Genomic DNA, 16,982 nt, shown 5'->3' with positions numbered 1-16,982 from the left:
AAGTGCTAGTGACAGAAAAAAGCTTCTGACATAGACATCAGAAGTGGGTAGAAGGATTACCCACCTTGTTTGTTTTAAACAGGGCATTATATACTTTTCTGCTAGCTGTTGAGAATAGAAAAAAAAAAATACCTCAAGGCTGTGAAAATTTTGCCCAAACCCTTTCCCATAACATACATCCTGGAATGACATCAGCACAAGATTAGCCAAAAGGTACAGGTTAACCCAGAGGTTAACCCAGAGCTCAAAGCTGTGGAAGCTTTACCCAGACCTTCTCCCATAACATACTTTCTGAGGTCAAAAAAGGCATGTCCTTGAGCAGGAGATACTGCTGCCTTATAGGGCCTACATATCTGAGGCAAAAGAATGTGAAAAAGAAAGAAGGTTCACCTCCTCCTTAAAGGGGCTTTAGGCTTGGACTCTTTATCAACCTGCCTAAGTTAACTCTCTCAATATAACACCAGCCATTCTCAAAACAGTGTCTGCTGGCAGCTGGTAACTGCAACCTTACTTTTTAAAAGTTTCTTTTTGTAACTATGTCATTTTTAGATGATGGAATTGATTTAGATCATACATTAACAAAATGAAACAAGTATGATGAATGATAGCACCTGTTATCTATGTGTTAATATCACATTAAAAGTTAAAACCTAGCTAGATAAAACTAGACAGTTGGCTACCTGGCTACAGGTCTTCCCAGTGTGCCCAGTCTGGACTGAGTTTTAGACTTATTCTCCTGAAAAGAAATGAAAGACTTTTTTGGCCTATTAAAATTCCAGTTGTCACTCCTCCAACTACCTCTATTTGGTACCTCTCTAACACCAAAATGAAAAACCAATAGGTTGAGGTTTTAATTATATACGATTCAGATCCAGGGCTTGGGACTCAGAAATATTTCCAGTTCAGTGCCAAGTTTCCCAACTGAGGCTGGACTGTGGCCTATTTTAGCAGGAAATGGCCAGAGCCAGCACCACCCCATTCCTTGAATTGGAACTGTGCAGTACACTTGGGGGCTCCAAAATACAAACCCCTTCTGGATCACTTGTTTCTTGCTAGGCTTCATTCAGCCTCATTGACCTTCCCTGAGTTCCACAGGTCGAATTCAGAGTTATTAATCAGGGAAGGGATGGGATACAGAAATAGAGGAGGAGAAATCAAATGGTAGTACAGCCTTGGGGCAGGGTCCTGGCTCCTCCTCAAGGAGTGTGCATAACCATTTATTTCCATTCTTCTGCAAAATTGAGGTCCCCACCTCTTGAGGATGGTAACTTCTGGCTAAGTTCAAGATTCCTAGAACACCACCCTATTTCTAGAGCTGCCCACCAACCAATCAGAAGATAGTCATACACCTTGAAACCCTCATCCCAAATTTTGCCTTCCTTTTCTGGGCCCAGTGATGATCATTCTGCTAGGCCTCATTTCTGTCTCCTGTCTGTTTCAACCACTTACAAGGTTCATCTCTGACAGGGTCCAACAATTACAGGCTAAATTTTCCTACAAGGGTGAATGCCAGTTTCAGGCACAGAACATCTCAATTTAGATCAAAAAGAGAGAGACTACTACTCCACTAGACAGGACTCCACCCACTCTCATCAGGGAGTATTAACATTTACAGAAGAAAGAAACAGAAGTATCCTGTGTATGAAGTCTCTCAGGGTGGAGTTGTTAGACGAACCAATTGAAACCACCCACCCTTGCCAGGCCCAATAGTAACTGCTTGCATAAGTTACCTTAAACAAGAGGTCCTGGTAAGGAATGAGGAACAAATAAGCTGCCACCAACTTGAAGAATCTGAGAAAGATCAAAAAGAGAAAGGAGACTACAGTGTATACGCCCTATCAAATTCGCAGAATTCTTCTTGCTGGAAGCCATCTTGGCTGAGGGATTGATGTGCCACCAAGAAGGACCCCACATCCAGAGAAAACCCGGAAACTAACCCAATTACCATAAAACCAAGGCCTGTGTGACAGTGTCATCCTCCCGGGTCCCCTACCTTCCTGCTCTCTACCAGGGTGCCCTTCCCAACAGCTTCTTGCTTTGGCATCCCATGTGTCTCCTCGGACAGTTCATTTCTAAGATAAGAACATGGTCTCAGGCCCTAGAAGTGGTCCCCCTTCCGGCAACAAAGGGATAAACTGGATCACAGATCTTGGGGATAAAGAAGGCTAATTCAGATCAAAATTGGAGTCAAACGTCAAGTTTGAATCTGGTGATTGATTGAATAAGGAAGAAGAGACCACATAGATTAAAATAGTGTCTTGGATTTCTCTTTGGTTAATCAGTTAGATGATGATGAGATGTTCTTTATATTTGGTAACTTAAAAGCTTAGAATGAAGAAGAAAATTGTAAAGATGGATACTAAGATCTGTCATATATAAAGGATATATATATATATATATATATATATATATAGCCTTCCTTTTCTGGGCCCAGTGATGATAATTCTGAGTATACTAATGTGTGTGTGTGTGTGTGTGTGTGTGTGTGTGTGTGTGTAGGAGAAGGAAATGGCGACACACTCCATTATCCTTGCCTGGAGAATTCCATGGACAGAGGAGCCTGGCAGGTTACAGACCGTGGGGTCGCAAAGAGTTGGACACGACTGAGCAACTAATCACAGACACACACACACATATATATACAGACGCACACACACACACATGCCCCTTATATGTGTCAACATGAAAAGAAGCATGCCATGTAAGAGCTGTGAGATGGGTCTTCCTGGGAACTATAGCCTGAGAGAGCCTCTCAGGTAGCTCTGAAAAACTGAAGAGATAGGGGGAGCCACTAGATGTAATATAGTCAAGATCTCACTGAAATGTTACCACTAGTCACAGGATCAGATATCTCATTTAATAACTGCTGTGCATTGCTAAGTATGCAAAGATGGAAAACTTTGGCATACATAAAATCCCCCCCAGAAGTGTCTAACTATCTGAGGACCTGTTCTCAGGGCTTGAATTCTTTTCTAAGGTATGTGGTAGGTCAGTGATGACAATGACTAATTTCTCAATTCTTGTAGAATAGGGTGCTGGAAAACATCCTCTGTTTTACATTTGAAAACATGATATGTAGTCATAACAACAATGAACAGACAACCCTTTTCAAACACAAATCACTGATCTAAACTAAGTGAACTACCAGTGCAATTTGGAAGCAATTTATTAGCAATGCAAATGTCAAGCTACTTCTGAATTTCCCAAAAGCAGGATAAACAAAATAAATGTACCATCAAGCAGCACAGGTGAGACACTCAAGCTTCAAGAGCTCTCCTTTGATTACTTTAAAAACCAGAGAAAGGCAACATAACAAGTTTCCACTTGATCGGACTGTGTTTATTCATCCTGATGCAGGTCAGTGGAAGCGGGCCTAATAGTTTTGAATTGCTATAAAAGGTTGTATGCACTTGCCAGATTTATGCATTTAGGCCATGAAAGCAAAAGAATATTACAGAGGCATTTTCTTAATTAAGCAATTTAGGTATAAAACCAGGGAGAAAGAAGAATATATATATTACAGCACCTGCCCCAAATGACCTCACTATCCTTTTTTTATCCAAAGATTTCCTTTTTTGGCTCCCCACACTAGTTCAAAGATTTCCACCTCAAGTAAAACATCTACTGAACACCTCCACCCATCACTTCCACCAACTAAAGACTTCCACCAACTTGTACATACTTCTGCTGGAATACTAATTCATTTCATAATCATTTACCTATGTCCCCTTGTTCTATGATGTTTTCAAAGGCAAAGCTCAGGACTGTTAGGTTATCGGAAGACTTAGTGAGGTGTGTAACTACATCAGGGACCTGGGACAGTAGCTCCTGCGCTAAACATTCCATAACCAAATAAGGAGGTCAGTAGCTCCTGCGCTAAACATTCCATACCAAATAAGAAAAATCTATAGGGAAGCAGCATCAGGGGAATGTATGAGCTCAGCTTCGCATGTAACCAATCAGGTAGTGCCAACTATGCCTGTTGCTGGACTAAGGGACAAACTGTATATAAACCGCCATACCTCTTTGTTCGGGGTCCAGCCGCATTCTGCTGTGTCAGAGAGGCTAGGACCCTGGCGCGCCAGAAATAAACTCCCTTTATGCCTTTTGCATTACTTTGGTGGACTTGTTCATTCGGTCGGGTAGGGGACACGGACACGGAGCATAACATTTGGGGGCTCGTCCGGGATCTCCGCCCCACCGGAGGAATAATTCCCCTGGTAAGAGGGAGAAGCCCCGCTGAGAGGCAAAGAGCTCTGAACTCCGAAGCACCGGTGCTAATAGTACAGGCCTAGATTAAGTCCGGGGCCCAGTATCGTACTGGGGAGGCATCTAGGTGTGAGAGACAAGGCAAGCCCAGCGTAAGGCCGAGTCCCCGGTAGCGTACCGGGAAGGCGGCTGGCACTGAGGACGTCCTGACGGTAAGACGTTTGCAAATAGAAAAGGGGTCTCTAGTGCTAAAAGAGACTGAATTGGAATCTGTTTGTTGTGTCATTTTTGTGACTCTGTGTGCCGGCACTGTCTGTGTGAGTGTCTTGTTGTCATTGTCTGTGTTCTCTGTACCCATGGGGCAATCTACTTCTACTCCGCTGTCCCTGATGACTGACCATTTTTCTGATTTTAAGTCTAGAGCCCGGAATCTTTCGTTACTAGTAAAGAAGAGCAAACTGGTGACGTTCTGTTCCGCCGAATGGCCCACCTTTGATGTCGGATGGCCACAAGAGGGAACCTTCAATCCCCAGATCATCCAGGCAGTTAAAGAGAGGGTGCTTACTCCTGGTCCTGCTGGGCACCCAGACCAGACTCCCTACATTCTGGTCTGGCAGGATCTAGTGAAGAACCCACCGGAATGGCTTAAACCCTTCGTTCTTGCTTCTCCTAAACCTCCCCGTCCCTCTTCCCCGGCTCCAACCTTACTAAACCCACAGGTGCTAGTCATGAAAGCGTCTGAGAAAACGAAAGAAAACCAGGACGAAAAACGACCCAAGCCGGTGTTCCAGGAATCTTCCTCTCTGTACCCTAATTTGATTGACTTGGAAACCGAACTGTCCCCACCCCCGTACGCGGATCCAAATCCACCTTTGCTTCCACAGGTTCCTCAAGTCTCGTCGGGAGAAGCCCAGAGGAGGGCCGAGCCCTCAGCTCCCCCTAGGGGAGGAGGCCCCGCCCAGGGAACTCGGGGAAGGGGAAGGGAGATGGCTAGCGCAGCAGAGGAGGAAGGCCCGGAATTGCCCTCCTCCACTGTTCACGCGTTTCCGGTCCGGGCGGGGCCAGCCAGAGAGGGTGGGGAACGCACATATCAGTACTGGCCTTTTGCTACTAGTGATTTGTACAATTGGAAAACCCAAACCCCCTCTTTCTCTGAGAAACCTCAAGGTCTTATTGATCTTTTAGAGTCTATCCTGTTTACTCACAACCCCACTTGGGATGATTGCCAACAACTGCTACAAGTACTTTTCACTACAGAAGAGCGTGAACGGATCCTGTCAGAAGCCCGGAAAAATGTGCCGGGGGTAGATGGGAGGCCCACAGTACAGCCTCACCTCATTGAAGAGGGGTTCCCCTTGGTGCGACCCAACTGGGACTTCGAACGCGTTGAAGGTAGGGAGCGTCTCCGAGTATACCTTCAGATCCTCATGGCTGGCCTTAGAGCGGCCGCCAGAAAACCAACTAATTTGGCCAAGGTAAATTCGGTGAGGCAAGAGCCAAATGAGAGCCCGGCAGCCTTCCGTGAAAGGATAATGGAAGCTTTTAGACAGTATACCCCCATGGACCCCCAGGCAGATGAGTCTAGGGCAGCAGTCATGCTAGCATTTGTAAATCAGGCAGCCCCCGATATTAGGAGAAAGTTACAAAAGATAGAGAGGCTCGGTGAACAGTCCCTACAAGATTTAGTGAGGGCAGCAGAGAGGGTTTTCAATCATAGAGAGACCCCGGAAGAAAGAGAGGACCGCATTAGAAGGGAAGACAGAGAATTTAGGGCTGAAGAAAACCGTAAAAATCAAAAGGAGCTGGCTCAGATATTTTTCGCTGGGATTGAAAACAAAAATAGATCCCAAAAAGGGAAAAAGCCAGATTCAAAAACTGAGGAGAAACCTGCAAGGCGCAAGCTTGAAAAGAACCAATGTGCATTTTGTAAAGAGTTTGGACATTGGAAAGATAAATGCCCCAAGAAAAACCTAAAAGAGGGGCCAAAAAATTCCAAGAACGAGACCCCCCTCCTGACAGTCATATCCTCTACGCAGGAGAGGATAGTGACTAGGGGGGTCAAGGCTCGACGCCCCTCCCCGAGTCCTGGATAACTATAAATGTGGAGGGGAAACCGGTTGGCTTTATGGTAGACACGGGAGCTCAATACTCAGTCTTAAACCAAAGAGATGGGCCTATGTCTAAGAAAAGTAGCTGGGTACAGGGAGCAACCGGGACTAAGCGATATGGATGGACTACAAAACGGCATGTGAATTTGGGGACCCACCAAGTAACTCATTCCTTTCTGGTGATACCCGAATGCCCAGTGCCCTTGCTGGGAAGAGATTTACTGTCTAAAGTGAATGCCCAAATTCATTTTGGCCATGGACAAGTGTCAGTTTTAGATGGAACCGGGCACCCTCTACAGGTTCTGTCTCTGGCATTGAAGGATGAATACAGACTGTACTTGCCAGAGGCCCCAGCGACAGTAAGTCCTGAAGTACAGCCATGGGTTCAAAGATACCCTCAGGCCTGGGCTGAAACAGCAGGAATGGGATTGGCCAGACAGAGACCCCCTATTGTTGTGGAGTTAAAAGCGGGTGCCACACCAGTGAGGGTACGGCAATATCCCATGAGTCAAGAAGCCCGGCGAGGAATCACTCCTCACATACAAAGCCTCACAGACGCTGGGGTCTTAAAGAGATGCCGGTCCCCATGGAACACCCCCCTGCTTCCCATAAAGAAGCCTGGGGGAACTGATTTTAGACCAGTTCAAGACCTGCGAGAGGTCAACAAGCGGGTGAGTGACATCCATCCTACGGTTCCTAACCCTTATACATTGCTAAGCAGTTTGCCACCAAGCTACGTATGGTATACTGTTTTAGATTTAAAAGATGCCTTTTTCAGTCTGCCTCTCACCCTGGCGTGCCAAGAAATCTTCGCCTTCGAATGGCTAGAAGACGGTGGACAGACTCCTGTGCAGCTGACGTGGACTCGCCTACCACAGGGGTTTAAGAACTCACCCACGTTGTTTAACGAGGCCTTAGATGAAGACCTCCGTGAGTACCGGGTTGAACACCCTACCGTTGTTTTATTACAATATGTTGATGACCTTATGCTGGCGGCGACTACAGAAAAAGAGTGCCAGGAGGCAACAGGTGACCTTCTCCAAACCCTTGGGACTTTAGGTTACAGGGCTAGCGCCAAAAAGGCCCAGATCGTCAAGCAAGAGGTTACATACCTTGGTTACAAGATAAAACAGGGCCAGAGGTGGCTAACACAGGCTATGAAAGACACCATCCTTCAGATCCCTGAACCTACCACTCCTAGGCAAGTGAGAGAGTTTCTGGGAACTGTAGGATATTGCCGATTGTGGATCTTGGGGTTTGCAGAAAAAGCCAGGCCCTTATATGAAGGGACCAAAGAAAACAAAAACTGGAAATGGACTGAATCAATGAAAACGGCTTTTCAGGAGCTCAGGCGTGCCTTGCTGGAAGCTCCTGCCCTGGCCCTTCCTGACCCATCTAAGCCGTTCCAATTATTTGTGGATGAAAAGCGAGGGATAGGAAAAGGGGTACTAACACAGAAATGGGGACCTTGGAAGCGTCCCATAGCCTACCTTTCAAAGAAATTAGACCCAGTGGCAGCCGGGTGGCCACCTTGCCTCCGAATTATTGCAGCCACCGCGCTTCTAGTTCGTGATGCTGATAAGCTGACTTATGGCCAGAAACTCTTGGTTTACACTCCTCATGCTATAGAGAGAGTCCTGAAACAACCTCCGGGCAAATGGATTTCCAATGCCCGCTTAACACACTACCAGGCCTTGCTGCTCGACACCTCCCGGATTCATTTTCAAACACCCTGCACTCTAAACCCAGCTACTCTTTTGCCCAATCCGGAAATAGATAGCCCCCTCCACGATTGTGACGAGATACTAGCCGGAGTAACAGCAGTACGAAAGGACTTAACAGACACGCCACTGGATAACAGTGACCTAATATGGTTCACAGATGGAAGCAGTTATGTTAGAGATGGACAGAGACGGGCGGGAGCCGCAATAGTAGATGACTCTGGACAGACGATATGGGCAGACACCTCAGCCCAAAGAGCAGAGTTAATTGCCCTGATTCAGGCATTAGAGAGAGCTAAAGGTAAAAGAATAACTATTTTCACTGACAGTCGCTATGCTTTTGGCACGGTGCACATTCAGGGCCCGATTTATCGGGAACGCGGGTTTTTAACAGCTGAAGGAAAAGAGATCAAAAACTTACCAGAAATCCGTCGACTTCTGGAAGCTGTGCAGTTGCCTCGAGCTGTATCAATAGTACATGTACCTGGACATCAAAAGGGGGACAGCCTCACAGCCCGAGGAAATCGTGCCGCTGATTTGGCGGCTCGGAAGGCGGCTGACAAAGAGTACACCGCTCCAGTGCTGGCAATCGGACTTCCGCCCCCAGGTATGGGAACTTTGCCCCCAACCCCTGAGTATTCGTCCACAGACCTGGCCTGGATCCAGGAATATCCCAACCTCCAACAAGGAAAGGATAAATGGTACCGGGACTCCGATGGCTACTTGATACTTCCTGCTCAGTTGGGACGACAACTGTGTGAACATCTGCACTCATCTACTCATCTGGGAGAGAAAAAGACTCTGCTGCTTTTTCAAACCGCGCGCCTACGATTTCCCCGGCACCAAACAACCGTAAAAAACATAGTACAAGCTTGTAAGGCATGCCAACAGATGAAGCCAGGAAAGAGGCAACACGCAGGACTGAGGTATCGAGGGGAAGGCCCAGGACAGCACTGGGAGATAGATTTTACTGAGGTAAGGCCAGGCAAGTATGGTTACCGCTACTTGCTAGTGTTGGTAGATACCTTCTCAGGGTGGGTAGAGGCTTTTCCTACTAAGGGAGAAACTGCAATGGTAGTGGCTAAAAAGATTTTAGAAGAGATAGTACCCAGGTTTGGCCTGCCGGTGACCGTTGGCTCTGATAATGGCCCTGCTTTTGTGAGCCAAATAATACAGAACCTTGCCCGGGCTCTAGGAACTAAGTGGAAATTACATTGTGAATACAGCCCACAGAGCTCGGGGCAAGTTGAAAGAATGAATCGGACCCTAAAAGAAACTTTAACTAAATTGGTTATGGAGACTGGCGGGGACTGGGTGACTCTCCTTCCCTTCGCCCTTTTTCCCGTGCGTAATACTCCTTATCAGCTCAATTTGACCCCATTTGAAATTCTGTATGGGCGCCACCCTCCCGTATGTCCAAAATTTGAAGGGAAAAAGTTTCCACTTCCCACCTTGGGACAATTCCAGGAGGCTTTGATGGCTTTGGGCAAAGTACATTCTCGCGTCTGGAAACTACTCCGAGAGGTACATGAGGGTCAAGGTGAGGGAATTAGCCCCTCACATAACATTGGCCCCGGGGACTGGGTGTGGGTCAAAAGGCACCACGCCAGGGCACTAGAACCCAGATGGAAAGGTCCTTATGTTGTTCTTCTTACCACCCCAACTGCCTTGAAGGTCGACGGTATCGGGCCCTGGGTGCATTGCAATCACGTACGCCCAGCTACTTCAGCCGAACAAGAAGACGCGAAAAGACAATGGGAAGCGTCTCTACACCCGTCCAACCCTTTAAAATTGAAGATCCAGCGCCGGCCGCAGGACCGACGAGACTCATCTGGACCGTCATCTGGATGACTGTGTTGCTTTGTCCTGTGACTGCCAGTGTGAACCCCCACCAACCTGTTAAGATCACCTGGACGCTCTGGAACGGACTGACTCGAGAGGTACTCAATTTGACCACTGGAATTCACCCCCCTAATACGTGGTGGCCGGATCTGTATTTCAACCTCAAAGACCTTATAAAGACTACTTGGACAGCGGCCCAGACCAGAAACTTTGGATTCTGGGCATGTCCCGGACACCTGAAGAGACATAATTGGGAGACTTGTGGGGGGCTGCAACATTATTTCTGTTGGTCCTGGAGCTGTGTGACCTCCAATGATGGGAGATGGAAATGGGAGGTCGGGAACCGGGACTTAGTCAATTTCTCGTTTGTCCAGCCCTATCGCGGGCCCTGGAACCAAGATTACCAAAACCTGTTTGGAGATTATGTCGGGCGGCAATGGGAACAGCACTGGAGCCCAATTGCTCAGGTGAAAGTAATGTTCAACCAGGAAGCGGCTAAACTGGAGAGGTCTTGGGTCTCCGGGCTATCATGGGGCCTCCAACTCTACGCTGAGTGGTTTGAAGCAAAGCCTGGGGGAATTCTGGTTATTAGTCAGACAATAGAACCGATATTAGTACACAGTATCGGACCTAATAAGGTAGAGAAATTAGGTGCTGTGACCCTATCAACCACACCCCACCCAACTTCGTTGACTTTAACTAAACCTAACAAGGATGAAGCTCTTGCTGAGACAGACCCGTTGTGGAAATTAGTCAAGGCTGCATACACCACCTTAAACCAGACTCATCCTGAGGCAACTAGATCCTGTTGGTTATGTTACAACGTAGCTCCCCCATACTATGAAGCCATAGGCCTCAATGCTTCTTACAGCTTGGTCAACGCCTCAGATCCCTCCCAGTGTCAATGGGGAGACCGCAAGGTAGGACTCACGATGAGGCAGGTATGGGGAAAGGGGCTATGTATAGGCACAGTGCCGTCAGATAAAACCTCCCTATGTGTCAATGTCACAAGATCTGTAAACGGGCCTCTGGCTAGCTGGATGATTCCCCAGATGGGAGGATGGTGGGTATGTTCCAGAACCGGGTTGACCCCTTGTGTACATGAGTCAATTTTTGATCCCAAAGAAGAATTTTGTGTCATGGTAGCAGTAGTACCTAAAATAATATACAGGTCGGAAGAAACTGTGTACGACTATTGGGCCCATAGGTCAACCCTCAATCAGCAAGAAAGAGCATATAGAATTAAAAGAGAACCCCTTACTGCAATTACTATAGCCACTATGTTTGGCTTAGGGATAGCCGGAGCTGGAACTGGAATTACAGCTTTGTCTATGCAAAGTCAAGGATTTAACTCTTTAAGGGCAGCGATAGATGAAGATATCACCCGACTAGAACAGTCTATAAGTCATTTAGAGTCTTCTTTAACTTCCTTGTCTGAAGTAGTTTTGCAAAATAGAAGAGGGCTAGATTTGCTATTTCTACAACAGGGGGGACTTTGTGCCGCCCTGGGAGAGGAATGTTGTTTTTACGCAGACCATACGGGTATAATTAGAGAATATATGGCCAAAGTGAGAGAGGGGCTAGCCCAGCGTAAACGAGAGCGGGAGGCCCAACAAGGATGGTTTGAGTCTTGGTTTCAACAATCCCCTTGGCTGACTACTTTAATCTCAACCTTACTAGGACCCTTGATAATCCTTCTAATAATGCTCACGTTCGGTCCCTGCATCATCAACAGACTTGTAGCCTTTGTAAAAGAACGTATTAACACAGTGCAGTTGTTTGTGCTACGGCAACAATATCAAACTATATCACCGGGAACAGAGGAAGATTCCTCTGTATGATCAAAGAACAGGGGGGAATGTTAGGTTATCGGAAGACTTAGTGAGGTGTGTAACTACATCAGGGACCTGGGACAGTAGCTCCTGCGCTAAACATTCCATAACCAAATAAGGAGGTCAGTAGCTCCTGCGCTAAACATTCCATACCAAATAAGAAAAATCTATAGGGAAGCAGCATCAGGGGAATGTATGAGCTCAGCTTCGCATGTAACCAATCAGGTAGTGCCAACTATGCCTGTTGCTGGACTAAGGGACAAACTGTATATAAACCGCCATACCTCTTTGTTCGGGGTCCAGCCGCATTCTGCTGTGTCAGAGAGGCTAGACCCTGGTGCGCCAGAAATAAACTCCCTTTATGCCTTTTGCATTACTTTGGTGGACTTGTTCATTCGGTCGGGTAGGGGACACGGACACGGAGCATAACAAGGACCTTTCACAGAAAGATTTTAACCATGTATGATCACAACCAAAATCAGGAAGAGAAAACAGGGAATCCTAATTCTTTAAAGTTTAGGGAATTTTTATTGAGCTCATTTATATTAGCTTATAAATCTGATAATATAATGTTATATTACTATGTTAAAGAATAATTATCTGAAAGGGGTATGACCAAGATTCTCATGAAGATACAAAATGATCACATGTTAAATATTTTATTTAGCTAATTATTAATGAAGAAATTAGGTATATGTTACAACTGGTTCAAAGGAAAAGTCAAACAACTACAAATTTATATGGAGTAAACGTTCCTTAGTGAAGAAATGTAGAAAAGAATTTACAAATTGATATAAAAAGTTGACTCCCCACCCCCAGCCCCACCCCCCCACCCCTACCCTGGGAGGAAAAGGGAAGAGTCAATTGAACCTCCACCAAACAGAATTTATTTGCATGTCTAAGAACAAGAATTATTTTGCATTGCTATCCGTTACCTGCAATTTTCAGAGTTGTAAAGTAGCTCAAAGGCAATGAAACACTAGACTGCTAGACCCAAAAACTCAGGAGCTGTACTCTAAACAATGAAAAAATTTCCATTGGAGATAGTGATCTTCTTAGTTTATTGCAAATTGGCTTACAGTTATCAGCATCAGTTTAAAGATGGGGTGAGGGTTCCATGTTCTCTGATTAAAAATTAATCTGTCATCAAAATTTGGTTTCCTCAGCTTGTAAGAAAATATTTCTGACCTCCCTCACAACACATTCAGTTGTATCATTAGCTATTCTTTATTAATACAAAAATGACTACAAAATCTAGCATCTGTTGAGGTATACACTACTCTGGATAATACAAACAAGGTACAAAGATACAGTGCACAGCAGAGCATAGAGCCAACATTTTATAGCAACTATAAATAGAGTATAATTATAAAAATTTTGAATCACTGTATTGTACACATGAAACATATTGTAAATCAACTATATATTTAATGCTGAGTACTGCTATAATCTTATACTGAATTAGAAAAGCAAAATACAGCTATAGAATTTTTTAATCTATTTATTTAGAAATTAATGACAGACTTTTTTTTTTTTTTTTTTTGGCCAGATGGTGTGATGAGTGCTTCACCTACAGAATTTCTTTAATCTTCATGTCAAGTTGATGAAGAATTCTATTATTCTTATTTTATAGAAGAGGAAACTGAACATTAGTAAAGGTTTTAAACCACGGATGTAACATGTGATACCACTGAATTTTAAGCAGATAGCTCTGGATCTGTGCTGTCCAATACAGTAGCCAGTCACTATGTGTGATTATTGAGACTTAAAATGTGGTGAGTTCAAACTGCTATGTGCTATAGGTCTGTTAACTAAAATATTGCGCAGCCTGAAAGTCGAAAAATATGTTTACTCAGCAGACATCCTGAGGTCTTCAAGACCAGGACATAGCATCTCAGATCACTCTGAGAGACTGTTCTGAAGAGGCAAAGGAAGGAGTCAGGATATATAGGAGTTTTGCAACAAAGACTAGGTAGGTAGACCATCAAAGGATTACTGTTAAATAAAGAAAATCAATACCTCAAGATGGGGAGAAAATGGAAAAAATAACAGACTTTATTTTCTTGGGCTCCAAAATCACTAAGGACAGTGACTGCAGCCATGAAATTAAAAGACACTTGTTCACTGAAATGGAGACCAAAAGAAAGCAGGAGAAACAACACTCATATCAGACAAAACAGACTTTAAGATGAAGACCGTTACAAGAGACAAAGATGGACACTACATAATGATCAGGGGATCAATCTCAAGAAGATATAACAATTATAAATATACATGCACCCAACATTGGAGTATTTCAATAGATAAGGCAAATCCTAACGACTATTTAAGGGAAAATTGACAATAACACAATAATAGTGGGGCACTTAATACCCACTCACACCAATGAACAGGTCATCCAGATAGAAAATTAATAAGAAGACACAGCTTTAAATGATACATTGGACCAGTTAGACCTAATTGATATCTACAGAGCATTCCACCCCAAAACAATAGATTTCAATTTTTCTCAAGTACACATGGAACATTCTCCAGGATAGATCACATCCTGGGCCAGAAGTCTAGTCTTGGTAAATTTTTTAAAAATTGAAATCATTTCAATCACCTTTTCTGATCATAACGCTGTAAGATTAGATATCAACGACTGGAAAAAAGCTATGAAAAAACACAAGCCTATGGAGGCTAAACAACATGCTTCTGAATAACCAACAGATCACTGAAGAAATCAAAAAGGAAATCAAAATATGCATAGAAACAAGTGATATTGAAAACACAACAACCCAAAACCTATGGGATTCAGTAAAAACAGTGCCAAGAGGGAAGTTCATAGCAATACAAGCCTACCTCAAGAAGCAAGAGAAACCAAACAACCTACATATACCTAAGCAACTAGAAAAAGAACAAAAACGCCCCAAAGTAGTAGAAGGAAATAAATCGGAAAAATCAGAGCAGAAATAAATGACAATGAAATGAAGTACACTATACCAAAGATTAACACAGCTAAAAGCTAGTTCATTAAGAAGATAAAATAGACAAACCACTAGCCAGACTCATCAAGAGAAAAAGGGAGAAGAATCAAATCAATGAAATTAGAAATGAAAATGGGGGAGAAGACACATGTATCACATTGTTCATTGCAGCACAATTTAAAATACCTAGAACATGGAAGCCACCTAGATGTCCATCGACAGATGAATGGATAAAGAAGTTGTGGTACATATACACAATGGAATATTACTCAGCCATAAACAGGAACAATCTGAGCCAGTATAATGAAACGGATGAACCTAGAACCTGTTATACAGAGTGAGGTAAGTCAGAAAGAGAAAGATAAATATTATATTCTAATGCATATATATGAACATACATGTGCACATATATATGAATATATATGAAATATATGAATATATAAGAATATCTAACACATATATAAGAATCTGGGAAAATGGTACTGAAGAATTTATTTACAGGGCAGTAGTGGAGAAACAGACATAGAGAACAGACTTATGGACATGGGGAGAGGGGAGGAAAGGGTAAGATGTATGGAAAGAGTAACATGGAAACTTACATTACCATATGTAGAATAGATAGACAATGGGAATTTGCTGTATGGCTCAGGAAACTCAAACAGGGGCTCTGTATCAACATAGAGGGGTGACATGGGGAGGGGGATGGGAGGGAGTTTCAAAAGGAAAGGGATATATGTATACCTATGGCTGATGCATGTTGAGGTTTGACAGAAAACAATAAAATTCTGTAAAGTAATTATTCTTCAATTAAAAACTAAATCAGTTTTTTAAAAAGAAATGAAAATGGAGAAATTACAACAAAGCACAGAAATACAAATGATCATATGAGACTACTATGAGCAACTATATGCCAATAAAATGGACAACTTGGAAGAAATGGACAAATTCTTAGAAAAGTATAACCTTCCAATACTGAACCAGGAAGAAATAGAAAATTTGAACAAACCAATCACAAGCATGGAAATCAACTATAATCAAAAGTCTTCCAACAAATCAAAGTACAGGACCAGATAGCTTCAGAGGCAAATTCTAGCAAAAATTTAGAGAAGAGATAGCACCTATCCTACTCAAACTCTTCCAGAAAATTGTAGAAGAAGGAAAGCTCCCAAGTTCATTCTATGAGGCCATCATCACCCTGATACCAAAATCAGACAAAGATGCCACACAAAAAAAATAAAACTACAGGCCAATATTACTGATAAACATAGATCCAAAAATCCTCAACAAAATTCTAGCAAACAGAATCCAACAGTATAATAAAAAGATCATAAATCATTATCATGTGGGCTTTATTCCAGGGATGCAAGTATTCTTCAGTATTCTTAAATCAATCAATGTGGTATCCCATATTAACAAATGGAAAGATAAAAACCATATGATCATTTCAACAGATGCAGAAAAAGCCTTTGAGAAAATTCAACACCCATTTATGATAAAACCTCTCCAGAAAGTAGGCATAGAAGGAACATACATCAACATAATAAAAGCCATATATAACAAACCCACAGCAAACATTATCCTCAATGGTGAAAAATTGAAAGCACTTCCTCTAAAATCTGCTGGACAAGATGTCTGAGAGTCCCCTGGACAGCAAGGAGATCAAACCAAAGATTTCCAAAGTCAATCTTAAGGGAAATTAACCCTGAATACTCATTGGAAGGACTGATATCAAAGCTGAAACTCCAATATTCTGGTCATCTGATGTGAACAGCTGACTCATTGGAAAAATCTCTGATGCTGGGAAAGATTGAGGGCAGAAGGAGAAGAGGGTGTCAGAGAATGAGATGGATGGACAGCATCGCTGATGCAATGGACATGAACTTGAGCAAATTCAGGAGATGCCTGGCATGCTGTGGTCCATGGGGTTACAAAGAGTCAGACATGACTGGGCAACTGAACAACCACCTCTAAAATCAGAAACAAGACAAGGATGCCCACTCTCCCCACTACTACTCAACATAGTTTTGGAAGTCCTAGCCACAGCAATCAGAGAAGAAAAATAAATTGAATCCAGATTGGAAAAGAAGTAGAACTCTCACTGTTTGCAGATGACATGATCCTCTACATAGAAAACCCTAAAGATAACCACCAGAAAATTACTAGAGTTAATCAATGAATATAACAAAGTCATAGGATATAAAATTAGTATACAGCAATCCCTTGCATTCTGATACACTAACACTGAAAAATTAGAAAGAGACATTAAGGCATCAATCCCATTCACCTTTGCAATGAAAGGAA

General features: G+C 43.5%; 1 protein-coding gene across 1 annotated transcript; it reads left to right on the top strand.

Annotated features, from left to right (window-relative positions):
* The first annotated feature begins 4,565 nt into the window (after positions 1 to 4,565).
* Positions 4,566 to 10,284, top strand: LOC138445877 (uncharacterized). The gene is given in 3 exon segments (XM_069600349.1): positions 4,566 to 6,190; positions 6,229 to 9,013; positions 9,713 to 10,284. Coding segments are annotated over 3 exon segments (4,587 nt in total). The 3' UTR covers positions 9,890 to 10,284.
* The last annotated feature ends 6,698 nt before the right edge of the window (positions 10,285 to 16,982 follow it).

This window comes from Ovis canadensis, chromosome 9 (assembly GCF_042477335.2).
Source record: "Ovis canadensis isolate MfBH-ARS-UI-01 breed Bighorn chromosome 9, ARS-UI_OviCan_v2, whole genome shotgun sequence".
Lineage (NCBI taxonomy): Eukaryota > Metazoa > Chordata > Mammalia > Artiodactyla > Bovidae > Ovis > Ovis canadensis.
This window is presented reverse-complemented; position numbering and strand designations above follow the sequence as displayed.